At 60.2% G+C, this 25,097-nt stretch overlaps 2 protein-coding genes across 5 annotated transcripts in view; both read right to left on the reverse strand.

Moving 5' to 3' along the window:
- Positions 1–567: 567 nt before the first annotated feature.
- Positions 568–8,379, reverse strand: CSPG5 (chondroitin sulfate proteoglycan 5). 2 transcript variants are annotated; one of them, XM_087733038.1, is made up of 5 exons: positions 8,246–8,379; positions 5,622–6,933; positions 4,465–4,653; positions 2,937–3,009; positions 568–901 (listed from the first exon to the last, which is right to left on the reverse strand). In XM_087733038.1, the coding sequence occupies exons 1-5, from the start codon at positions 8,313–8,315 to the stop codon at positions 740–742; spliced, it is 1,806 nt and encodes a 601-aa protein (XP_087589164.1). In that variant the 5' UTR covers positions 8,316–8,379; the 3' UTR covers positions 568–739. The 2 variants fall into 2 exon arrangements, with proteins under 2 accessions (XP_087589164.1, XP_087589172.1); XM_087733046.1 differs by lacking the exon at positions 568–901 and adding an exon at positions 1,390–2,345.
- Positions 8,380–17,756: 9,377 nt separating this feature from the next.
- The window catches only part of SMARCC1 (SWI/SNF related BAF chromatin remodeling complex subunit C1), a 93,116-nt gene continuing 85,775 nt past the window's right edge, over positions 17,757–25,097 (reverse strand). For 2 of the 3 annotated variants that reach the window (XM_087732799.1, XM_087732821.1), the window contains exons 27-28: positions 20,394–20,570; positions 17,757–18,735 (exon numbers count right to left, since the gene is read on the reverse strand). In XM_087732799.1, the coding sequence (XP_087588925.1) occupies positions 18,650–18,735; positions 20,394–20,570 (263 nt within the window). In that variant the 3' untranslated portion in view covers positions 17,757–18,649. Of the gene's footprint in view, positions 18,736–20,393; positions 20,571–21,512; positions 21,754–25,097 lie in introns of those variants that run through there. The other variant, XR_015698934.1, reaches the window with a different exon arrangement.

The following is a 25,097-nucleotide window of genomic DNA, read 5'->3' on the forward strand; positions in this document are numbered from 1 at the left end:
GTGGCCAGGAGCCCGCTGTCGGTGATGGTCACAGCCCTGTGCACCCAAGCCTTGCAGGGGCACCCCGTGCCGGGGATGGGGACAGAGCAGGCCCCATGAGCAGGGTGCAGCCCGGGCACCTCTGCCAGACATCCCAGGGTGTCCTGCTGCACCCCAGCGTGTCCGGGATGGCAGCACCCCGCGTTCCGGCGGGACGCATTGTACCCCTGGCTTGGCAAAGCCGGGGAGGGCAGGGACCGGGCGCCCACCACCCCCCGGGTGACGCTCGGATGGGACCTGGGGGGAGCAGGGACCAAGGACCTGCTGCGTCCGTGTCAGGAGATCGCAGGCACTGGCAAGAGGCTTAACTTTAAAAAAAAAAAAAAAGTTTTATTTCAAGATCTTCCTTTTTTTTGTTGTTGTTGTTGTTTTTACTTGTATTTCAAAAAAAGTGGGGTAAAAGTACAAAAAAAGTCAGTTGCGGAATGGCAAAGGTTTAGAAATCACAGCGCTGAACTAACCCAAGCGATAGACACGGAGCACAAACCAAACACCCCCACGACACGACGCGGCCAAAGACCATTTACAGCCTTTGACTTTGTATTATTATTAATTAATTTTTGTTTTCCTCTGTACAAAACACACCAAAGCATGCCACAGAGCGGGAAAAAAGAGATACCGGACGGGGAGGAGACCGGAGATTTGTAGAGCAGGGGACGGGAGGGCTGGCTCCCGCTCTTGCCTCCTTCTCCTCCCCTGCTCACGTCAGGTTGTTCTGCAGGCAGTTGAGCTCGCCGCCGTCCTGCTCCCCTTTGCCGCCGTCGTGCTTGGGCGACGTCGAGTTGTGGATGTTGAATGGCTCCTCCTCCTTCAGGCAGGATTTCAGGGAGTCCTGCAGCTTGTGGGGAGCGCTGGGGTCATCCTGCCAGGAGAGACGGGGTGTCAGGAGGTGACCGTGCCGTGGGGGACACCGCTGTAATGGGGGGGTGACCCGCAGCGGGGACTGGGTGACGGCACCGACATCGCCGCTGGCCACCCAGCATCCCGACACGGGCTCTGCCGCAGGGCTGCCCAAAGGCGAATACAAACATCCCCCCTCCGAACGCGCGCAGCTTGGCACGGGGGCGAGTGTGGCGCTCACGGCACGGCGGGGAGCCAGTGGGCGACGGGGTCCCCCCCGCCTACGGTGACTCGCTGCCAGTCCCCGCCACGGGTCCCCACCTTGGGGCTCCTCCAGCACCCAAAGCCTTTTGCCAACAGCACCCAAGAGCCACGCCGGCCACGGGAGCCGTCCCACCCGCCACCCCTCCAGCCGCCCCCGCCGTCCTCCCGCCACCCAGTTTCTCTTCCCATGTCCAGCCTGGCTCGTCTCATCATCCCCGCGACAATTAGCAACTCCCCGAGCGGCGCTTGGCAGGAGGCCCGAGGGGTTGGATTTATTGCAGTTCGTTAGCGTACAGCCGGCCCCACCGTGCCGCTGGCCGGATCCGCCGGCAGCAAAGCCGGGGATGCCTCTTCCCGACATCCCCGCACCGCTGCTAGGAGCATCTTCCCCGCTGGGGTTGGGCTGCGCCCCGAGTTTGTCCCGCATCCATGGGGAGAGCGGCTCCCCCGGCACCGGGGCCGAGCTCTGGCTGTGCTGGGTCACATCTGTGCCTGGACGGTCCCGGCGTCGCTGTCGGCGCTGGCGGGGCAGGATGGGCCCTGGTGTGGGGGGCTGCGAGGGCGGGATGGGCCGTGGCGGTGAGGCACCCGCCGGCATTGCAGTGGTTATGGTGTTCCCGGTGCTGAGTGGTGACCGGTGGATGGATGGAGACACCCAAGGGCTGGTGTCACACGAGGATGGGAACCCTCCATCTTCTGGGCAGTGACCCTATGAGCAGCGCCCGGCCAGGCCAGGGCTTGTGCCATCGGCTCCACGGCAAAGCCCGTGGGATGGGCACCACAGCCGGGGCACCGAACTCCATCGCCCAGCGGAGGGGCTGCACCGCATGTCCCCAAAAACCCCTTTCGCAGGGGCGTTGACCCCCCTGTCCCCTCCGCATCCTCGCTGCGCTGTGTCCCGGGCACCGTGTGCCACCGTAGGACTGAGCCCTCCGCATCCTGGAGGGGACGAGGGACGGGTCAGACCCCAGTGAGATGCCAGGGAGCGGCACCGAATTCATCCCAAGGTTCATCCTCTCCGCAGCGGGGAGCGAGCTGGCTCTGGGAGCCTCCTGCCAGGGTGGCCGGGCCGAGCGGCGGCAGACGCTACGGCTGCTAAAGGCGGTCGAAAGATGGGGAAAACCAGCTCTGGGCTAAGGCAAAGGCTAGAGGGACCTACGCTCCTCCTCCAGCTCACGCTGGGCAAAGCCCTTCGCTTCTCTCTGTTTCGATTCAAAAGACAGGAGGTTGGAAGGGCAGCCCTGGGGGACGCCGGCGGCCACATCCCGACCATGCCAGCAGCATCCCGGAGTGTTTCACCCTCCAGCATTGCCCGCTGCTGCCAGCCATCGTCTGCCGGTCCTGCCCCAGCGATGCCGCAGACGGGGAGCATTGTCTGCCGGAGCCACACCGCACCAGCTGTCCCCTCCCCGAGAATGCCGGCACAGCCACCCCTGCCACCCGCACATGGAGATAAAACCACCGGGCAAATCTGGATGGTGGTTCCCCGGGTTGCCATGCGGGCAGGAGGGGACGGGGCACGGGGACAGCAGGGTGACACCGACCCCCTGCCTGGCTCGGGTCTGGTTTGGGTACTCGGGAGAGGATGCGGCACGGCAGGACCCGACAGAGGGGACGGAGCAGTGGCCATGGCAGGACAAGGACAGGAGGGTGCAGAGGGGCCCGGTGGTGACACAGTCACCCAGGCAGTGCTGGGACCACGGGTGGGGGGGACAGACGAGACATTACCGGACAGAGGGACACGGGTAGGACAGCAAGTGGGAGCGGGGGACGGTGCCACGAAGCCTCCTTACGTTTGGGTGGGAGCCCTCGGCGATGGTGGAGAGGGAGAAGTTGTCGTTGTGCAGCTCGGACGGGGTGCGGTATCTGCCGGGGGGAGAGGAGAGCACAGCGGTGAGAGCGGGGACGCCACCGAGCACCCCCCGTGCCCCCGGCTGCGTTTTGGGGTGAACCCAGTGTTGGTAGGGTAAATGGTCCCAGCGCTGGAGGTCTGGGGGCTAAATGCTCCCAGATCTGGGGGGCTGGGGCTAAATGCCCCCAGCTATGGGGATTTGGGGGCTAAATGTCCCCAGGGATGGAGATTTGCGGGCTAAACGCCCCCAACTCTGGGGGTTTGGGGCTAAATGCCCCAGATCTGGGGGTTTTGAGGGGCTAAATGCCCCCAGATCTAAGGTTTGGGGGTTAAATGTCCCCAGGTCTGGGGTTTGGGGCTAAATACCCTCAGCTGTGGGGATTTGGGGCTAAATATCCCAAGCTCTGGGAGTTTGGGGCTACATACCTCCAGCTCTGAGGATTTGGGGGGCTAAATGTCTCCAGATCTGGAGGTTTGGGGTAAATGCCCCCAGATCTAGGGTTTGGGGGCTAAATGTCCCCAGCTGTAGGGTTTGGGGCTAAATAACCTCAGCTGTGGGGATTTGGGGCTAAGTGTCCCCAGCTTTGGGATTTGGGGGCTAAATGTCCCCAGGGATATAGGTTTGGGGCTAAATGCCCCAGATCTGGGGGCTTGGCAGGGGTAAGTGCTCACAGATCAGGGAATTTGGGGCTAAATGCCCCAGATCTGGGGGCTGGGGGTTAAATGACCCCAGCTCTGGCATTTTTGGGGCTAAATGCCCCAGATCTGGGGGTCTGGGGGACTAAATGTCCCCAGATCTGGGGGGTTGGGGCTAAATACCCCCAGCTGTGGGAAGGTGCAGGCAGGCGCAGGCAGGCGCAGGCAGGGGAGCGGTGAGAGCAGCCTGGGGCAGGCAGGAGCTGCAGGGCCGGAGAAGGAGACCCACGGGCTGGCACGGAGCTTCGCTGCTAATTACACTTGGCACTTCCAAACGCTAATTAACAGCTCATTAGGGCCCGGGCTGGGAGGGCTTTCTCCTCCCCGGCTCCAGGGAGGTGGGCAGCGATTGCTGGGGCAGGGGGTGACCCCAATCTTCCCCTGTCACCCCCAGCCCTGTCCCCGGGGACACAGCGGGGACCATCTCCAGTAGCCCCTGGGCAGCATGGTGAGCCCAGCCGGTGGCCCCAGCTACCAGTGCAACAGATTAACTGGTGCCAGTCAGGAGCAGCTTTAAAGGATTAAACGTGGAGCTGGAACCACAAGCCACATCCCCGCAGGGCACCCGCTGCCGGGAGCTTTCCCACCCACCGTCACCTTGTCCCCATCGGCACCGGGGGCCTCGATGACACTGCACGGGGATGGGACCGCATCCAGCCCCAGTGCCACCGCCGGGAGCTGAGACCACCCGAACCGCTGTGGCTATCGAGGTGCCACCCCGCAGCGTTTGGGGACAGTTTTGGGGGTGCCGGCCCTGTCCCGATGCCACTCACTTGGTCTTGCGCAGTTTGCTGTTCTCCGTCTTCAGCAGGTAGAGCTTCTTGGCGAAGAAGACGGTGAGCATGAAGAGCAGCAGCACCACGAGGGCGGCCGAGCCCACGGCCACGCACATCACCTGGAAGTCAGTGACGATGGCCTCGCAGCGCGTGCCCTTGTGCCACGTGTAGTCCTGCGTGTTGCACCTGCGAGGGGAGGCGGTTAGGGACCCCCACCCCAAAAACCTGTCCCCATCCCACAGAGGGGGACACCGGCATCTGTAATCGGGGAGATTACGGGGGATGAGATTAATGGGTCCCCAAGGGCCACCCTGAGAGGGGTGACCCCCCCCAAAACGCCGGGGCCAAGTGAGATGGGTGACAGTGGGGGACGCCAGGAGCGGGGTCAGGGTCCCCGCAGGTGATGCTCGTCCCCTGCACCCGTGGCTCCCGGCCCCACGCAGCCCCGGCGGCGGTGGGGAGCGGGGTGGCCGGTGGGGACGGGGAGGGGACAGCCCCGTCACGCCACACACCCGCGTCCCCCCGTGCAGGCGGGCTCAGCGCCAGCCACATGGCGCGTGCCGAGCCGTACGGCACAGCCGGCATCGGCCCTCCCTGAGCGCAATCTGCCGGGGCCGATTAGCGCGGCGGCCCCGGAGCCTCAGCTGCGCGGCCCTGACCTAATTCCTGCCCAGCCGCCGCTCGGGGGGCAGGGAAAGCCCCTCCGTGCCCCGGCGGGATGGGGCTGCGGGGGCAAAGGGACCTGGATGGGGTGCACGGGGATGGAGAGTCCAGAGATGGGGTACATGGGGCTGGAGAGCCTGGGGCTGGGTGCACAGGGATGAAGAGCCCAAGGATGGGGTACACAGGGATGGAGAGCCTGGGAATAGGGTGCATGGGGGATGGAGAGCCCAGGGATGGGGTGCACGGGGATGGAGAGCCCAGAGATAGGGTGCATGGGGGATAAAGAGCCTGGGAATGGGGTGCAGGAGGACAGAGAGCCCAAGGATGGGGTACACAGGGATGGAGAGCCCAGGAATGGGGTGCATGGGGGATGGAGAGCCCAAGGATGGGGTGCATGGGGATGGACAGCCCGGGAATGGGGTACAGGGGATGGAGAGCCCCTACATGCGCCCCCCCATCTCCCCGTGGGACCTGGGGTCCCCGTCCCTTACCGGCAGAAGGCCCCATGGCTCTCCACCAGGTAGCACTGGCCGCCGTTGTGGCAGTAGCTGGGCACGAGGTCGCAGATGGAGCGGCAGGAGCTGTTGTGCCGCACGTAACCGCTCCGGCACTCGGTGCCGTTCTCTGGCTGGCCCCGCTCCCCCGGCCGTGGCCGTGCCGTGGGGCTGCCCCCTGTGACGCCGGAGGGCTGTGGCAGGGCCACGTCGCGGCGGCCGGTGGGTCGGGGGTCCCGCGGTGCCGGCTGGGCACCGGGCATGGCCGAGGTGGGCAGCCGGTAGCCGTTCTCGTCCTCCAGCCCCCCATCTTCCTCCTCCTCCTCTTCCTCCTCCTCCTCCTCCTCCTCCAGCTCGTCCTCCTCATCCCCATCAGCGTAGAAGGAGGTGGTGGGATAGAAATCGGCTTCATCGAAGGGCGTGAAGTCATCGTAGAGCTCGTGGAGGGCCCATGGCGTGGCCGCCCCCTCTGGCTCCCGCCGCTGCACCGAGCCGGCCGCCCCCCGGCCGCCCCCGGGGAAGCCCCCCAGCCCCTCGCCCCCCTCAAACAGGTCATAGTAGTCGACGTCGATGATCTCCGAGGCCGTCCGGTCGGTGGACAGCTCGGCCAGGCCTGGGGTGGCGGTGATGGGCTCCTCTGCCTCCAGCCAGGTCAGATCCGTCCGGCCGCGAGCCCCCTGCGCTGGGGCTGGGCTGGATGCGACCACCCAGAGCTCTGGGGGACGCCCCGAGTCCCCCGCGGCGCCCGGCATGGGGCTGGGGTGACCCAGCACGGGGGGCTGCGGCGTGGCCGAGCCCCCGGCTGCCAGCAGCAGGTCGGATTCGGCCGAGTCAGTGGCGAGCTGTGGGCCGGGGGGGCTCGGCGGGGCGGCCGTGAGCCCCCCAAAAACCCCCAGGCTGGGCAGGGAGGCTCGCGTGGGCCGCTCGCCACTCCCTGGCTCCTCGGGGCTGCCGAGGGCCACTGCCACCGTCCCCCCGTCACCAGGCCAGGTCACCGCCGCCTGGCCGTCCTCCGCCGAGCCGGCTTTGGGGGGCAGAGCGCTGGCATCGCCCTCCCCGGTGCACCCCGCGCACCCCTCCGGCACCGCCGCCGGGCCCGTGGTGGCGGCCGTGCCCGCCCCGGGGGGCTCTAGCTGGGATCCCGCCGGGGGCTCGCCGCCCGCCGCGGCCCCCCCGGGGCCGGTGCCGTTGCTGGGCCCCTCCGGGGGGTCTCTGCTCGCCGGGTCCCACCGCGGGGGGCTGCTCTCCAGGGAGCCCTCCCAGCCTCTCCCCTCGGCCTCGCTGGCGTTTTGGGGGGCCCACTCGGATGCTGGAGGGGGACAAGGAAAGAAAGATGTGTCAGAGGTGCCCCCCGCACCCTGGGGAGGCCGGGGGGGTCCTGGGGGGTCCCCACCTGCTCGACCTCGCGCCCACCATGACAAGCCATTTTGGGGGGGGGCTGCACCCCGAGTCTTTTACAGCCTCTCCCGGGGACCGAAGGGGCCAAGCCCACGGCAGCCCCCGCTCCGTGGGTCCCCCCCCACCACAGCCCCAGTCATCGCCCCCCAACTCTGCCACCCCCCACGACACAGCCCCCCCCCGGCTGCCCCGGCCCCCCAGCTCCCCTGCGCGGGGACCGGCCTCTCCTGCCCCTGCGAGGGGATCCAGCCCCCCGCAAAGGGATCCACACTCCCCCCTCAAGGGGATCCAGCCCCCTTACAAGGGGATTCAGACCCCACAAAGGGATCCAACCCCCCCCAACAGGATCCAGCCCCCCTGCAAGAGGATCCAGCCCCCTTACAAGGGGATCCAGCCCCCACAAAGGGATCCAGCCCCCCGCAACAGGATCTACCCCCCCTGCAAGGGGATCCAGCCCCCTTACAAGGGGATCCATCTCTCTCTGGCTCCTGCAAGTGCAGCCCATACACACACCCAGATCCAGCCCCTGCAAGGGGATCCAGCCCCCACCCTGCGATGGAATCCAGCCCCCTCACGAGGGGATCCAGCCCCCTCAGGTTCCTGCAAGTGCACCCCATAATCGCAAGAGGATCCAGCCCCCTGCAATGGGATCCAGCCCCTCCTCTGGCTCCTGCAAATGCACCCATCCACACAACGGGATCCAGCCCCCCCCCCGGCAAGGAGATCCAGCTCCCGGCAAGGGGATCCAGCCCCTCCTCCGAGGGGGTCCAGCCCCTCCTTAGGCTCCTGCAGATGCACCCTATGTACCCAAGGGGATCCCGCCCCCCCCCCCCCAAGGGATCCAGCCCCCGGTAAGGGGATCCAGCCCCCGGTAAGGGGATCCAGCCCGCCCTGCCAGAGGACGCAGCTCCCTGCAAGGGGATCCAGCCCCTTACAAGGGGATCCCCCCCATCCCCGGCTGCCTGCAGAGGAATGCAGCCCCTGCCCGGGACCGCGGAGCCCCCCCCGCCGGGATCCACCACCCCCCCGCCCTCCTACAGGTGATCGGCCCCCGCCTGCACCGGGATCGGGCCCCGGCGCCCCCCGCCCCATCCCCGGTGCAGGACCCGGACCCCCCCCATCCCCGGTGCAGGACCCGGACCCCCCTCCCCCCACATTCCCGGTGCAGGACCCGGACCCCCCATCCCCGGTGCAGGACCCGCCCCCCCCGCCCCGGTACGCACCGAGGGCGCCGAGCGGCAGCAGCAGGGCCAGGGCGAGGGCGGCGCGGGGCCGGGCAGCCGCGGGGGCCATGGCGGCATGGAGGGACCGCGGCTCCGCCAGCGGGGCCGGCACCGGCAGCGGCACCGGCAGCGGCTCCGCCCGCGCCCCGCGCCTCCCGCCGCCGCCGCCGCCGCCGCTCCGCTCCGCGCCGCGCCGCTGGGCGCCGGGGGGGCCGGGCCGGGCCGGGCCGGGCTGGGGGCGGGCGGGAGCCACCGGCTCCGCCCGCGGGACTGGGGACGCCGCCGGCAGCCGCGCTCCGGGATGCGGCAAGGGGGGACCCCCCCGCCCCCGCCTCGGCAGCACCGGGGGACCCATCCCGGCACCCCCCGGCACCGGCATCCCCCGCTGAACCCCCCCAGACTGCTCCTGCACGGGGGGTCCTTGCACCAGGACCCCCCTGCACCCCCCCAGCACCGACATCCCTCTCTGCCCCCCCCCAAACCTGCTGCTGCATGCGGGGGGCAGCCCTGCACCAGCAGCGGGACCCCTGCAACCCCCCAGCACCGGCATCACTTGCTGACCCCCCAAAACTGCTCCTGGGGGGGGATCCCCACACCAGCATCAGGACACCCCCCTGCACCCCCCAGCACCGGGACCTCTCGCTGAGCCCCCCCAAAACTGCTGCTGCACAGGGCGGCATCCCTGCACTGGGACCCCCCCCGCCCCAGCATCCCCACCGCACTGGGATTCCCCATTGACCCCCTCCCAAACTGCTCCCCTGCACCCCCCCAGCACCGGGACCCCCCCAGCACCCTCAACCACTGCGGGGGGACCTCGCCCCCGAGCCCCCCGCTCACACCCAGCCTGGGGGGGCTGGGGGCATCCCCCCAGCAGCTGCGAGCTGCGGGCAGAGCACCAAAATCCCGGGGTGACGCCCGCGCCCCAGGGTCCCCGCGGGGCAAAGGCCCCGGTGGCGGCTCAGACCCTCCTCATCCTCCCGAGCGGGTGCCCCGCGGCCACGGCACCGCTTCCCAGTGCCAAACTGGTCCAGCTGCCACCACGGTCTCCATCACCCGTGACCCATCCACGTGGGCACCATGAACCGGGCTCTCTCCAACAGGCTGGGGGTGCGGGCAGGGGTGCGGGCAGGGGGCTGCTCCAGGCCTTGGCCCAGCGTGAGGCGGGGAGGCCGAGCCGACGCAGCGGCTGGATCAAGCAGGGGAAGAGCCGGGAGAGGAGAAGCTGCGCAGACGTGACCGGCCTAGCAATGGGGCCAGGGCGAGCCCAGAGTGGCCGCGGGCAGGCGGCGGGCAGGAGCCCCACGGCACGCACGCTGGGCAGGGCCGCGGGTGCACGCGTGGGTGTGCGCGGGCACAGAGGGACCCCCGGGACCCCCCGGCCTCGGGCGCTGCCTTTGCGCTGCCTGAAGCCACGCGGGGGGGACGCGCTCCCTCCTGGCCCCCCAGAGCCAGGGCAGCACCCGAACCCTGCGGGTGCCACCGCCAACCCGGGGGACACCCAGCCCATCGCCACCCTGAACCCCGCCTCTGCAGGGGACGTCGTGGCTGTGTTGGGGACACCCACGCACGTGGGGATGCCCCGCACTGCACCGGGGGCTCAGCCCGGACCCGTGCACAGGAGAGGGGCTGCGTCTTCACCGACTCCTGCACCGCTCACCCTGCGGCCACCTCTATCTCCCGGGGCCGGCGCGAGCGCCCGGCTGGCCAAAGCTTTCCAAGGTCACCGCACGTCCTCCTCTGCCACGGCCACAGCTGCTCCTGCATCCCGCATCCCATGTCGGGGAAGGATGCTCGGGGCAGGGCCGGGGGCCCCGGGGAGCAGCGGGTGCCCCATTTCGGTGCCCCCCAGCCCCCATGTAGGACCCACACCAGCTCAGCCGCACCCCCCCCATCCACCGCGCACCCCTCGCCCACCCCACCCTGCGCCGAGGGGCAGCCGTGGGGCGCGTGTGCTGCGGGGGGATGGTGGGGTCGGGGGTCCCCTCTCCCCCTGGGCCGCCGCCGCACCTGGCCGCGCTCCCCGCGCCGGGAACAAGCCCCGCTCTGTCCCCGCTCAAAGGGGGATTGAAGGGGCTGCACCTGCTTAATATTCCCCGCGCTTCCGCCCCTGGATGCGTTTCCAAGGGGACCGGCCGAGGGGCCGCCGGGATGGACGGGGGCACATGGCTGCGACAGCCGGTGGAAAGGGCCAGGAGGAGGCATCGGGGTCCCACACGTTGCCCGGGGTTGGGGTCCCTCCGCCGGGTCCCCACCGTTGCAGGCTGAGGGAAGATGGGTGGGATCCTGGGGATGGCGCTGGGGCCGCCACGGGGGGCAGGGAGATGGAGGCCGGGCAGGGCAGCAGCACCCATCCTGCACCCAAAGCCCTTCCCCAGCACTGGGGCAGGGTGCTGGTACGCTGCAGCGATGGCTCACGGTGTTTATGCTCAAGTGGCCAGTGCTGGTTTAGCCCACGGGAGCCTCCAGCACCGGCAGCGCCTCCCGGCCAGCGGAAGCTTGTGGGACTGGCAGGGAGCCCTGGAGACCACCTGGGCGCGGCAGCACCCGGAGCAGGGTGCCCAAGCCCAGGCCTGGTGGGGACTTGGGCATCTCCACGGATGGAGGCTCCACAAGCCCTCGGGACAGCCCGTGCCAGCGCCCCGGAGCACCAGCTCCTCCTCTCCGGTGGGGTTGGGTGGCTCTGGCCCACGCCACCTGGCAGCCCTGGAGCATCGCCCCGCTCCTGGCCCAGCCACCAAGGGGACACCCTGTGCCCACGCCTGGACCACCGGCAGCGGTCAACCAGCCGCTCACTGGCGTCCCCTCGGGGTATCGACACCCCAAGAGCTCCAGCTGCAGCCAGCGTCACCCCAGGGTGCCCAGCACCATGGGGAGGAGGGACCTTGCCCTGGATCCCACGGGATCCACAGGGGACAAGGGGGTGTCGGCACCCTGCACCCCAGCCGGAGGCCGGCTGCTGCCCCAGTCCCGGGGGACGGTGCCCATCGCCTTTCCCTGCAGCCCACCTTCGCACGGGAAGAGCCCCCACCTCCCCGCGTGCCTTCGCCCCCCCGGCGCAGGCTCCGCACCCATCCCTGCACCGGCGGCTCTGGGTCACCCTGGGCAGGCAGGGGGGACCGAGGGTCTCGCCGCCCTCCACGGCGGCCGATGCCCTGCACCAGGCAGGGACACCCAGCTGGGGGATGAATTTGGGAGCCTCCTCGCTCCCGGGAGGTGCGGCCGAGCCTTGGTGCAGCGGGCTCCATCACCGCGCTTAAATTTCAGACCAGACAAGGCAGCAGAGCCCAACACAGGGGCCGGAGCCGTCTCCCAAGTGCTTTCACCACCTTTCTTACAAACCTGCCTAGGTTTGTCTTCGTTAGAGGCAGAAGCAGCAGCAGATGAGGGGCAGCAGGACAGACAGACAGACAGACAGACAGACAGACACGGCTCTTCAGGCTGGCAGAAGACACCGAGCAGCAGCTCCCTCCTCTCAGGCAGAACCGGCTGCTGCCGCCGGGTGCGTGTTTTCCTGGGGGGGCTGCTCAGAATATTTCAGGTGAATCAAAAGACTGAAATGCAGCCGTGTTTGGGCGTTCCTGGAAGAAATCAGCGTGAGCTCTGTCTGTCTGTCTGTCCTGTGAGCGGGTCATGCAGAGCTGGGGAGGGATCTCGCCCCAGATCTCTTCTCTGCCCAGTTCAGCGCCGGAGGCTGAGCTTGCCCATGGGTCTTGCCCTACCTTGGGGTCCCCAAAAGCCCGCGGAGGGGCCTTGCTCACCCCCCCGCCCTGCGCTGCAGGCAGGTCTGCTCTGACACCCGCCCGGGCACGGGGGACAGGTTGGATTAGGGTCAGGGACCCCACGGGGACAGACAGACAGACAGACAGACAGAGGCTGGAGCATGGTGCAAACCGGGCTCCTGGTCCTCACCTTCCCGGGCTCGTTCCCAGCGTCTGGGCCCAGGGGAATCGCGTCCTCCCCGTGCTCGTAGGACGATGTCCCCATCGACCGGGATCCACGCCGGGCTGCATCCAGGCCCTGGGGATGACGGGGGGTGGATGGAGGGGGCAGGACGGGCTGGGGCCAGCTCTTCTCCACCAGCTTTCGTTTCTCCCATCATCGCTCCCTGTGCTGCCTGCTTGACACCCTCCCCTCCTCGCCCAGGTACCAGAGATGTGCAAACCACCTCCTTTTCCAATTTTAATTAACAAAAGTATTGGAAAGGTGCAAAGAAATCACGACTCCAGAAAGTGCTGAATTGAACAGACAGGGTTGAGGTCGGCGTTTTCTGCCTTGGACACGTGAGCTCTTCCCTCTCAAAGCATCCTCGATGGCGAGCCTGAGCCCAGGGCCAAGCTCAGCTCAGCCAGGCAGGGTTTTAGCGGGACAGCGTTGCCCTTGATTGGGGCTGGCACGAGTCGGGGCACGGCTCTGAGGTGACGAGCCCCGATGCAACACCGATAGCCGGAGGAAGCCGCCGCCTGCTTCAGCTGTGAGACTTAAAACCGACCTTCAGCCTCCTCCGTGCTCAGCCAGGCCCCGCTCCCTTCAGCCTTAAATACCCGACAAAACCACCCAAACCGTTTCTGCAGGGGATAAATTCACCCACCACAGATCAGTCACACACCAAACCGCTCCCGACACAGAGCTGATGTGAAAATTGCCGTAATTCCAAGTCCTCAAAACAGGAGCTGGGTTTAGGATTGTACGAGCAGCTCGGGGAAGGACGCGGGCAGCACCAGGCGAAGACAAAAGGATCTGCAACCTCTGCCTGCCCTGCGGCGCTGGAGCCCTCCAGGCCGTCTCCTACCTCTGGCCGGAGGGATAAGCAAGCTGGTATCTTCCAAAAAAACCCCTCCCCGGCCTGCTGGTGCGTTTGGCTCGAGGATTCGGGGTCGCAGAGGCAGAGCTGGGCTCGGGGAGGAGGCAGAGCCCCATCGTCCCAGCGGCCCCCGGCTCGCGCTCTCCCTGCAACCGCTGTTTCCGAGCCGCGCTCCTCTGCGGCTGCAGATGGAAAAGGTGGGAGAGGTTTAATACTCACACGTTACAGCCCTGAGCTGCAAAGACCAAGAAAAGAACCTGAGTAAAACGGGCCCGAGCTGCTGTGGGGGAAGAGCCAGCAGGGAGCTGCGTCCCGAGGACCGAGCGTCGCGGCCCGAGGACCGAGCACAGCACCCGCCACTTGTGTTCAACACCTTTTGTGTTTGCGAACGTTCACAGGGCCTGCAAGGAGCGACACACAAAACTGCCACGGACTGGGGTAAGTCACCTGCGAGCAATAGCACCTTCCCCACCTCTCCTTCCTAGCTTAAGAAACCGGTTTAATACTTGCGATTTTGCAAAGAGGGCACTGAACGCACTTCAGAAATGCTTTTTATCTTCAAGGTTTTGCTTTTTTTACTGCTGGAAAGCAGGATCAATCAAAGCAGCAATTTCACAGTTAAGGACAAGGAGTGAAGACACCACTTCGCTCCATGGAAAATGAAGGGAAAAAAGCTTGGGAAGGCAGAAGAGCTGAATCCCGGTGGCGCACGGAGTGGGGAACGCACACCTTATCCCTCTCACGACAGGTCACGGGTGCTTAATGGCGTCCAAGACTCAGGCTCTGTTTCATCTGGAAGAGGGAAGCCAAAATTACAGCAGCAGGGAGAACCAGAGATGAGCGCTGCGCTGGGCACCCTCCGAGGGCAGAGCCCGTCTCCATTCCAATGGGTCTTCTACAACGTCCCGGTCCCCAGCGCCGGGAGGGAACACGGGATTTCCATGACGTGGATCCTGCAGGGAGCTGGTGGCTCTTCCAACAGCATGTGGACAAGCGCTCGGCGAGATGTCGTCCCCCAGGGTCCCCAGTGGGACCGGGCTGAACCTGTGTTGTGGAAGCGGCTGGTTGCCCACCAGACCACCGGAGAACCGCTCCTGCCCACGGCTCCCGCTCAGCTCAGCAACGCGGACCCGGCTGGGCAACCTCGGCGCTGAGGCACGGCGACCACCAGCATCACCGAACATCCCAGCACTAGAAACCTGCTCACCGGCAGCGTGCTAGAAGGGCTGCTGGTTTTGATGGACACCAAGTTGCTTTTATCACAGGTAACGTGGAAGGAGAGAAAACGAGGGATTTGGGGAAAAAAACTTGCGGATCGTCACCGCTAGGTTTCTCGTCGCAGCCTCCACACGACAGCCCGCTGCCCGGGAGCTCCCAGGGCTGCTGAAAAGGGTCCCTGAACCGTGACCCCCGGCAGCAGCAGGAGGCTCCAATGAAAGGGGAAATTCCCATGCGGGCGACGCACGCGGCCGGGCGGGAGACGGCGCGGACAAAGAGCGACACTGTTCCTAGAGAGCCGGGCAAGGGACCGGCTCCGGCACAGCCAAGCCGTTGGCAGGTCACCCAGATCCGCGCTGCCACCGATTGTCTGGGGCACATTGTTTCCTACCGGGATTTGGGGGGATTAGTCCTCGGGATGGGCGCTGGCGATAGCCATCGGGGTTAGCCCCAGCTGCATTGTACTGGGTGCTACGAAACCCGCAGCGTTGGAAAATGAGTTTCCAGCCTCGCCAAATCCTTCCTTTTGCAATCTCCCCGTGAGAAAGGCACAGGAATCGAAATAACGGTGTCAGAGGACAACGCGCGCTCGCACACTCAGACACCCCGAACTCTTTAGGTGTCCCAACGTGTATTTTTGGCTTTAAGTCAGCCAGGAAAACAAAACAAAAGAAAACCCCCAGCTTTTGAGGAACCACACGGTGGAGCTGGCATCGCCAGACAGGACGCATCCGCAACGGGGAGTTTTAGGATGTTATGAGGAAGGGGAGGCAAGCGCAGGCAGGGGGTGTGACCGCGCGGTCCCGCTCCCCGGCCGCTGCCCCACCGCTCCTCCTGCCAACAAGGCGACGGCGCTGAGAAACAAAACCCGCGCACCAAACCTCCCATCTGGAGTACGAAATCATTCAGATAAAGACGCGACCCCCCAGCGGCACGTGTTGTCAGGAGGGACAGCAGATTTTTTGGACGAGGCCCCGAGCAGGTAAGCCTCCCTCTACCCCAGCGGCACCTCGGTCTCAAATGACCCTCCTGCAGCTTTGGAGCGGCCACCGAGCCAGTTTAGAAGAGCTACAGTTCAGAGCCCTGTCCTAAACTTGCCTTCAAGCTTACTGCATTCTTACAAAGCTGAGACCAGGACCGATTTGCTCCCTAGCCCCAGCCCACGCCATGCCCCCGCAGCCCGAGCGGCCCCGGGCCTCTGGTGCTTGCTCCCACCCCGCCGTAGGGCCGCTGCGGGGTATCTGAACATCGATGCCTCCAAAGCGCGGTCCCAACCTGCACTTACACCTCCGCTCAACTTCACTTTTAACTACTGTAAGCCCAGTCTCAGCCATATTCTGTGACTGCAAAGCTTTAACGGCCCATAAATAGAAAAAACTGTTGAAGAACTGACACCGTCATCTGCCATATTCTTTGCGTTCCTTAGGGAAAAGGGCTTCGAGATGAGAGGAGGCAAAACGACAATCGCTCACCGTGCCGCAGGGTGAGAAGGGTGCGATCGCGCGGGATGAGCCTCACTGAAGACGCCTGGAGCGCGAAGGCAGAGAGCTCCCCCCTTCCCTGCCTGGCCCCAAGCAGGGAGCCCAGCGAGGGAGCACCCCCAGCTCCCGGCCCCGGGGACCTCCCGGGCCAGCCGAGGAGGAATCCTCCCTGGGGATGGGGCTTTTGTGGGGTGTCCCGGACCTGGGGGTACATCACCCCCCCCGTGCTTTCCCTTCTTCGGCTTCAGGGAATTGGGGACGGTGGGCATCGCACATCTAGGACGCCCAGGGAGAAGTGCCATTAATACGCTTCTTCGGAGGGAAAAGCTCTTACTGGTGAAGTAGCAGGAGCATTTAGAATATAATCCAGATTGAATTCCTGGTTTCAGTTTAATCAAAAAGGAAAACTGTCCTGGCAGCCTCTGGAGCCCTGCAGGAGAGGACAAAAGATCTGAACAGGCATCTGAATTAAACAATTAACAGCGAAGCTGGTTCGGGAATAGGGGAACAGCGGGACCCTGCTAGGCCAGCGCACCCAGGCCTCCTCTATTAAAATCTGCCACTTCACAGCACTTTTTTCAAGTGTGTGATTCGACTGGGAACGCGAGCCCGAGCGACTGTCCAAGTTAGCACAGCGAGAAAGCAGGAATCAAACAGAAATAATCCTACCGGGCCTCGAATGCTGTTTGACTTCGTCCGCATTCATTAAACCTGAAATACCGTTTTGCAAAGCGGCGGATCACCGAGCGCGCTGCGAGGGCCCTTCGCTTACCTGCTTTGGTGCTTTGGAGCCAGGTAAAAAGCTCCGGCTTTGTACTTACTCCATCGTAGTCAAGACGCAGCCCCAAAAATACGTTTGTGTCATATTAACAGTTCTCAGCTCATTCACAACACAGAGGGAAAGGAGACTCCAGACAAAGTGGCACAAGCTTTGTACAAAAACCACTTTTTTTTTTTTTTATTTCACAAAATTGGGTGGCTGTGTTGCAGGAATAAAACTGGCCCTATACATACATAGGATCAGATGAAAAAGTCAGCACACGTATTATTTATACAGAAACACAGCAGTGTCAAGAATTCAGGTACTCTGTAGGATCATCACTAGTACAGTAAAAAATAGTCTCCATCTGGATCATTTATATTTGAAGTTGATCACGCTAAAAACAACCTGAGGTTATTCTAAACTGGACTACAGTCTGAACCAGAAAAATCCCATGCTCACCCCAAAGACCCTGGAGGGAAAGGTAACGCTGGGGATGAATTTCCTTTGTGGGAGGTGGAAGGCAGGCAGGCCCTGACCGTTCTCTGCTAGGCACTGTGGATTCTCGGAGTTTGACGGTGGAAAGCATCGTTCCTACGCGCTGGAGGTAACGAGGCTGCAGACGATCGCCTGCGCGCGCAGCGGATGCGCAGGCAGCCCAGAAATGGTTACTCCACACTCCTGCACTCTCGGGACCTGGGAAGTTCAGCCGTTAACATCGCTGAGTCAATCCCCTGAGTGCTCTTCAAAGCAAACCCTTTTTTTTATGGTATAAGTGGTTCTGCAAGTTTCAGATTATTTGGGAGCTCTCTCTCCGGTCAAGCCTTAGACCACCACCTTGCACTCAGTCGCTGAAAGCCGCCCTTTAAATAAGCGAGCAGTCTTCAGAGCCTTGGCAAGGAAACCTGTCAAACCCTCTGAACGCCAGGATGAGGGCAGAGAACCCGAACCACAGCCGGCGAAGGATTTTTCGCAATCGCTAACGACGAGCAAACAAGCAGTTCTGGCGGTCTGGAGGTCCGCAGCAGCAGCGCTGCGCCGGCGGTCTCGCTCAACGAGCGCTCCTAGATTGGCCGGCTGAAGCTGCTCCCTCACCCGCAACCCCGCGGACCACGGAAGGTTGGCGAGCGGAAGGTGTCAGTTGTCCCGAAGACGCGTACCACGGTCGCTGACTCTGCCCACCTCGGCTGTCCGCAGGAGGTAGTTCTGGCATTCGCACCCCAGCCATCCCAACCCAATCCCGTATGCTAGCACTTCTTCGCTATCTACTTTTTTTTTTTGTTTTGTTCATTTTAAAAAGTAAAAAGTATATGCTCCAAAAAGAGGGACTAAAAATCATGGTTTTATTCCTCAGTTGGCTACTGTACCAAACTACTCAGAGGGAAGGTTCAACTACCACCTTCAAAGGCAAAAGAAAGGTAAAAACTGGAGCAAGAAAACTCCTACCATTGAGTGGTTTTATTCCAATTGATTCACTCCTGGCTTCATTCGCACTGGATCAATATTTTCTTTAATAAGTTAGCGAGGCAGCCCCAGGACTCGGCCGCTGTCCTTAATGATCAGGTATCTGTAATGAACACGGCTGGCATTCCTGCACCTTCCGTGCTACGGCATGCCCTTATTTTCCTTCTCTGCTCAAAACACTGGTTTGGCATCTGATCTTGATGCTTTGCTCTACCCGGAGAACCCAAAACATTAAACCACAGGTGGAGTGGGCATGTGCTACATCCTAAAGCTCAGTTAATGCCTCCACCTGAAAAGCTTGTTTTTTTTTTTTACCCTCCCCAGGAGAACCCAAAGCTCAAAACACCAAGACGAAAGAAACCAGAGCTGAGCACGCTCTGAAAGGCAAGCAGACCAAAGCGTAAAGGACTTCCCACCAGCAACATGGGAGGCACTACTGGCATCTTTGATCTAAAGCTTCCCCAAAGGAACGCCAAGTACTGCCAGGTTACGAGCAGCGGGGAGAGGGGGGAAAAAAGACGCTGTGCATATGGGCTTGTATATGTGCATGTATAGGCACACATACACGACCGGGGCAGGCCAACGGGAGGTGAAAACCTCCCAAGGAAACAGAAGGTAACTGAGGAATTCATTTTTGGTCACCACTATGTTGCTGTAGAAGTTCCTTCTTCCTTGACTGCTTACGGAGCGGCTGAGGCCGGCGGGGCTCCTGCCGGAGGTGGGGTCACCCCTTCCGCGGGCGGAGGCGGCTGTGCAGGAGGGGGATCTGCAAAAAACAGCGGAGGAACAGTGAGCAGGACACCAGGAGGGGCCGAACATGGAAAAGGAACCCAACGCAAACGCCCCGATGTCTATATGCCGCGGGAGATGCGGTTGTCCGAGGGGAAAGCAGCAAGGACCGGCCCCAGACACGGCCACGACTGCAGCATCCTCGTCTCTTAAGCTTCACGTGAAGCACCACTGCACGTTTTACTGTGCTTTTCAGCCACTAAGCACTGCGTGGACTCCGAAAGAGGAAAAGAAAAAAAAATATCCCTGTTTTCGCAGAAAAGATGACAGGCATGCAGCTCAGTAGCTGGCAAAGTTCAGGTCAAGCAACTTTCAGAGCTGGAATTAGCATTTCTCATCTCCCAGCTCTGTGCTCGAGCCTTTAGATTATGGCTCTTCTCTATTTAAAATAGATGGAACAATAGACTTTATATAAACAGAGCCTGCACTTAAGCTCTGAGCAGCGTATGTAGGTTAAAGCAGAGGGATCCACAGATGCAGCAAGTAGGAGGAAAGAAACGGAGGATACAAAAGGCCAGCTTTCATGCACAGAGAGGAGATGTTAATGGAACATGACTGACTTGTTTAGTAGGGGAGGAAAAAAAAAAAGAAATTAAGATAGGGGAAGAGAGCAAGCAGGAATACAACCTGACATAAGATATTCCCAGTGGTAGAGGCTCAGAAAAAGGGAAGGAAAACTAAGTAAAGCTAGAGCACCAGAAGAATAAGGAGCAAATGTCTGAACTAAAATAGCATCAGCATTGAGTATTTCATGCTTCTGCTGGTTAGCACCGATGAGTCAGTACTCCTCAGCAACTCCCTTCAGCTGAAGCCAAAACGGGATGGCTTTTCCCAGTTATTTTTTGGGAGAGGTACTACAAGCAATCACAATTCCTGCCCGTCCGGTGACGGTTACGCTAAATAACGTTTTTGGGGTTAAGACTGCTGCGCTGAAGCAGACCGGCAGCTTGTCCCAGGCTAAAACCAATGCAGACGATTTATCGAGGAATTCCTGACAGAGCGGGCTACGCCAGCCACGCCAGCTTTTCCTTTGCTTTCGGGGTTTGGCCACATTCTCACGCTCATTCAAGTGACACCCACACAGCGGCTACTGACTTCAGCTGCTTTTTTTGGCTAGCATAAATTTTCATTTTCGGAGGCGTAGGTATTTATATCACGTAAGGAGCATTCCAATATACCTTTTGCTTCTTCCTAATTAGGACCTCCTCTTTCTAATGTCACGGCGCTAAGTTTTCAGTAAGGTACTGTTGAACCGAATTATATTCTGACCTCCGCTATTTAAGGATTTAGATATCGTTAATTCCTGAACCTCTACCGTGCATTCTTCCAGACTAAAGTCAGGAGCGGTTTTTGATGATGACCACAGAGCCTTAGTGTCACTATAAATAAAATAAGGGATGTTATAAATAAAATAAAGGACAATAGAGTATGTTTGGATGCCTAGAGGGGAGACAAGCACTTAAAGCTTCAAGCCCACCTCTGGCACCAGTTTTTGGCTGCCAGCATGCACAGATCCCATTATTCCTGCAGCAGATAAAGGGATTTCAACTACAATGACTTTTCCAGCAACAAGACGAGCGACAGAAAAGCCACGCCAGGTATATTGAAAACGTTTTCTGCTGGAGATCCACTTACACATGCCATTTGGAGCTGCTAGAGGAACGCGAGGCCCAATTAGGTTTCCTGACATCGGTGACATGCCAGGCGGGGGGGGACCACCGCCGGCCGGGTGGATGTTGGCTGACACGCTTGGCATCATCCGGCCTGGCATGGGCTGTCCAGGTATCATCGAACCGGGCCCCGGCATCTGACCTGCAAGAGCAGTGAAGAGACACAACCATGAGATTCACGTGAAACATGATCAGAAGAGAAAAACGGAGTCTAGCCGTTCTCCGAACAGTGAGAAAAACAAGTCTTGTGCATGACAGCCAGCTCCGTCCGTGCTCCAGGCACCCGAGGGAAGGCCTCTTCATCCCCCCAGAGTCAACACGCTCCCTTCAGGAGGAACCGCGGGGCGCTTGTCACCTCTCAAAAACATCAGCACAAAAGGCAAGTGGAAGGTAACGCTCGCAGCCACAACCCAACATTCCAAGTCAACCCCTGCTAAAAAGGCGTTTGATAGTAAACTGAACGAAGGCGCGGGAAACAAATTGCACTAGAATAACAAGGCATCAAAGTAAGAGCGCTTGATGAAAAAAAAAAAAAAAGCGGCCACAAAGCCTAATGGATTAATTTGGTGGGAGAACTGAAATCATACAGTTAAAAACCATACTGTAAAGAAATTTCCACTATAACAAACCCTATTCTGATGTCAGCGAGGGTTCCAGTAAGTCTTCCATCCAGATCAGCTCTGTAAGAGACCTTTGTGTTTCAGCTGCAAAAAGGAACTGCTAGAATCGCCCAGCTTTGGACACCTACAACTTGCTGATTGATGCTTTAAAACCTCATTTGAAGAGATTATTTTGCATAATCCAATTACATTTACTTTTACACACTTACATAAAGGTACAGTATTTTAGTTAGAAAAGCCGCTCTTAGGCATGGATTGTAAAGGCTTCCTTCAGAAGAGCTCATTCCACCCCAAACCCCGGGCAATTATGTGAAATAAAGTGTGCTGACAGAACCCTCACACACACAAAAGGCTCTGAACATACATAAAAAGCATCATAGCCACCAGTGGCTAAAGCCAAGAAAGCGGGAGCTCCCTATTTGGGACTGACTTAATACTTTGGCACAAACACTATTAACTCTTACTTAAACTCAGCTTTGGAACAAGAGCTTTGAGTAATATTTTGTTGACATCTGTTACTTCCATTTTCTAGGACGTCGGGAAGTTGCAGCGGCTCACAGGCTATCGCCCGAAGCACGTGGGTTCCAGCTCTGGCGAGCATCCTCCGCTCAGAGGTAGGACCACAGGAGGATGCAGGAGCCTCAGACAGAGCTCAAAGAGGAGACAGTGGGCTCGTCCGTGCCCCAACGCTTGGGAATTCCTGACCTGGAAGAAGAACGATCCGCGCTTTAAAAGAACCCTGGTGATCTAAAGCAAGCCCTGCTCTTCGGGAACTGTCACTACTTAATGCCTGTACAGACACCTCTGCCTGAGGGCCACGTCCCACGCTCTCACAAAGATGAAGTCCACCAGCCATCCCAAATACTTCTCCATCACCGCCCTTCTGCAGAAAGCTAGGAAGAGCACTCCAAGCACGCAGGAAAACCTACTGAACAACAGTTAAAAAATAAAAACCACAACACAAGTAGATGAACTTGCTCCGCTTCCCCGATGTTTGGTGCCTTCGCTAACCACACAAGTCTGCCCTGCTCAGCCACGTCCCTCCAGAAGATGCACATCTCTGATATCTAAAGCACTTGGTAGTTTGTCTAGCCCTCGGTTGCTGGTCTCTGCCTGTAGTTCCATGGTACTTCAAACCAATAACCTGTTCTTTGAGAAAGACAGGCTATCCTTGCAAAAAGGCAAGGCGGGGTGACCGTGTAAGGGAGTACTTGCTTCTGAAACCAGAGCCACTAACGGTCCCAACGCAAAAGAATCCAGCACACCACAGCCCACTGGCTTCATACGGTCCTGGAGATCTGGGGCAGAGGTGCTGAACCACCTTAAATTCACAGGGACTCTGAAGCTTCAAACCATGACATGATATTGGAGCTCCTGGTCATGCAAGCAAGAGGTCCCCGTGCCAGTCTGACGCTGCTTGACCACAGGAGCAAGACTAGCGTACCTGCAAGCAGCAGACATGAAGCTCTACAGAAACCATCAGATTTCTCAAACATTTACAAAGGAAAAGAACTCTGAAAATTCATCCCTGGACACACTCCATCACTGATGAGTGGCCCTGCAGCGCACATCGTGGCATTTCCATCACTATATATTAAAGAGCAGCAGCAGCAGCCAACCAGAAAAGCTGTGTATACATTTGAGCCTTTAATCCAAAATATGTTCTGCTTTGGTGATGGTGAAGAGGTGGTTTTGAAGAAGCCCCTTGGAATCTTTATGCCTCCAGTCAACAGCCTGAAGAAGAAAGAAAAGGCGGGACATTTCCCAAAAGGACATGGCATGCCTTTGCAGGTAACTCAAGGTGACCAAGTCCCATACACAACAAGAACTCCAGCGTCTGGTTTCCCCTTTGCAGGCAAGTTGAGCTGGATGTTCCCCAGTGCGGCCCATTCGCCCTCCCCTCCTTGGCAGCAAGCAGGCTGCGGGAGGACCCAAGTGTTATCTCCATCGCAGAGTAACTCAGGTTGGAAGGGACCTCAGGTGGTCTCTGGTCCAGCCTCCTCTCAAAGCAGGGTCAGCTCAGAGGTCAGACCACATTGCTCAGGGCTTTTTCAAGACCTGACTGATCTCTGAAAGCACCAGAAATGGAGACTGCCCCACCTCTCTGTACAACCTGTTTCAGTGCTTGACCTCCTTATATCCTGTCGAAACCTCTCGTCTTCCAGCTTACGTGTCTCTTACTCCCACCACGCATCACTGAGAAGCCCGTCTCCGTCTTCTTGACGACCTCCTCACAGGTATTGTAGGGCTGTTGGTAGGTCCCTCCAAAGCCTTCTCCTCTCCAGGCTGAACAAGCCCAGTTCCCTCAGCCTCTCCATGTGCTCAGGCCCTTGGACCATCTTCGGTGGCCCTCTGCTGAACTCACTCCAGTTTGTCCATGCCTTTCCTGTACTGGGGGACCCAATCCTCCAGATGTGGTCTAACAACTGCTGAACAGAGCGGGGGAAAATCACATCCCTCGATCTGCTGCCTGCGCTCCTGTTTGTACAGCCTGGGACGCTGTCGGTCCCGGCCGGCTCACGCTCGGCTCGCTGCCCACCAGGACCCAGAGGGCCTCTTCTGCAGAGCTGCTGCTCGGGGTTCGTCCTCCCAGGCACAGGGCTCGGCATTTGTCCTTGCTGACTTTCACAAGGCTTCTGTCAACCCATTCCTCCAGCCTGCCTCAGCCCTCCTGAACGGCAGCCCTGCCCTCAAGCGTATCAACGGATAATACGCAGATAACTGAAGATTTAAGCAGACGCGGCATGAATTTACGGCTGCTGGCATCTGTGCATCTGTTTTGGTCCAGCTCACTCTGAGATGAGGAGTGGGCAAAGGGCATGGCAGGCAGCGTGAGAACACTGTCACCGAAAGCCACAGCCCGGCACAGGCTGAGACTTACAGACATAGTAATCTGTTAGTATGAGAAGTGGGTCAAGAACTACAGGATCAGTGCTGTCGAGAGACAAAACGCTGTTGGGTTTGCAAACGGCCCCCAAGTGCCCATTTGCAGACTCCCTGTAATCAGTTCTGCGCTAGTGCTGAGCTCCTAGGACACCTCAGCTTGGAGCTTCACACACGAGCACAGCACGGAGGCAAGAAGCAAGCAGCTCTTCTGTGCCCTGCAACGCTGCCCGTCTGCAGAAAGCCGTCTACGACTAGGTACAAACTTGCGCAGCTGCACAAGGGCAGCTGGTCAAGCTCCAGGAGTCGGGATTTTCCCCCCTGATTTGCAGGAGACAGATGTGGGAACTTCTGACACGCCCGATGTTAAACGATGACCTGTGGCACTACAGTTAGAGCAGCTTGAATTGCAGTTGCTGGAAGTTCTGGGTGAAATATTAAAAAAAAACCAAAAACCCAAACATGAAAAGAAATGCTGTATCGCCAACAATCTCAGCCTACGCAGAAGAAAAGGGGACTTACCTGGCCACTTCAGTAACTGATACCCTGTTCTCTTCATGTAGGAAATGTTCTGACAACTTCAACTCAAAGTAGTTACGTCCCAGGAAAAAAATTTATATTCTTCCGCTCCATTTCCCTGTGCAAGAAGTCCTCCGAGAGTAGCTTATATCTTCAGTGGCTGCTTTTGCAAATACAGTCTATTCCCGAGAGCCCCAAACAGAAGAAGACCGCAGGTGGGTTTTGTTTCATAGGCAAAGAGGGAATTTGAGCACCTGCCTCACTGTACCGGCAGACTGCATATTCCTGGTCGGTTTGAAGTCTTCTAGTGGACTCAAAATAGTATTTAATAGAGAAGCGGAGTCAGTGTAGAGACTTAGGCACACAACTAATGCCCATCACGGTACTTGGGAGAAAGTCTGTTCGGGGAAGGGATGACAGCTTATTTACAGAGTTACGGGAAAAGCAAATAGGTAGCCTTTATTTCCTTGAATACAGAATTAAAGGTGGCCGTTGAAATTCCTACACTGCAGGTTTAAAAACCCACTTTCACAGAACTTAGTTACCCTTGGAACTCGCTAACAAATTCGCAGAGGGTAGGTCTCTCGGTGGCTATGAACACACCGGTTCAAAGCAGCCCCTAAGCACTGAGCATCAAAATGCTCGAG

Source organism: Nipponia nippon, unplaced genomic scaffold, assembly GCF_047370975.1.
Source record: "Nipponia nippon isolate SJK-2023a ecotype South Korea unplaced genomic scaffold, ASM4737097v1 scaffold_1, whole genome shotgun sequence".
NCBI classification, from domain to species: domain Eukaryota; kingdom Metazoa; phylum Chordata; class Aves; order Pelecaniformes; family Threskiornithidae; genus Nipponia; species Nipponia nippon.

Coding starts and splice junctions, on each gene's coding strand:
- CSPG5 (XM_087733038.1), bottom strand. CDS start 8,315: ATGGCCCCCGCGGCTGCCCGGCCCCGCGCCGCCCTCGCCCTGGCCCTG. Junction 3,010..4,464: donor AGCAAACTGCGCAAGACCAA/GTGAGTGGCATC, acceptor TCCCCCCGGCAG/ATACCGCACCCCGTCCGAGC. Junction 902..2,936: donor CCGAGGGCTCCCACCCAAAC/GTAAGGAGGCTT, acceptor CTCTCCTGGCAG/GATGACCCCAGCGCTCCCCA.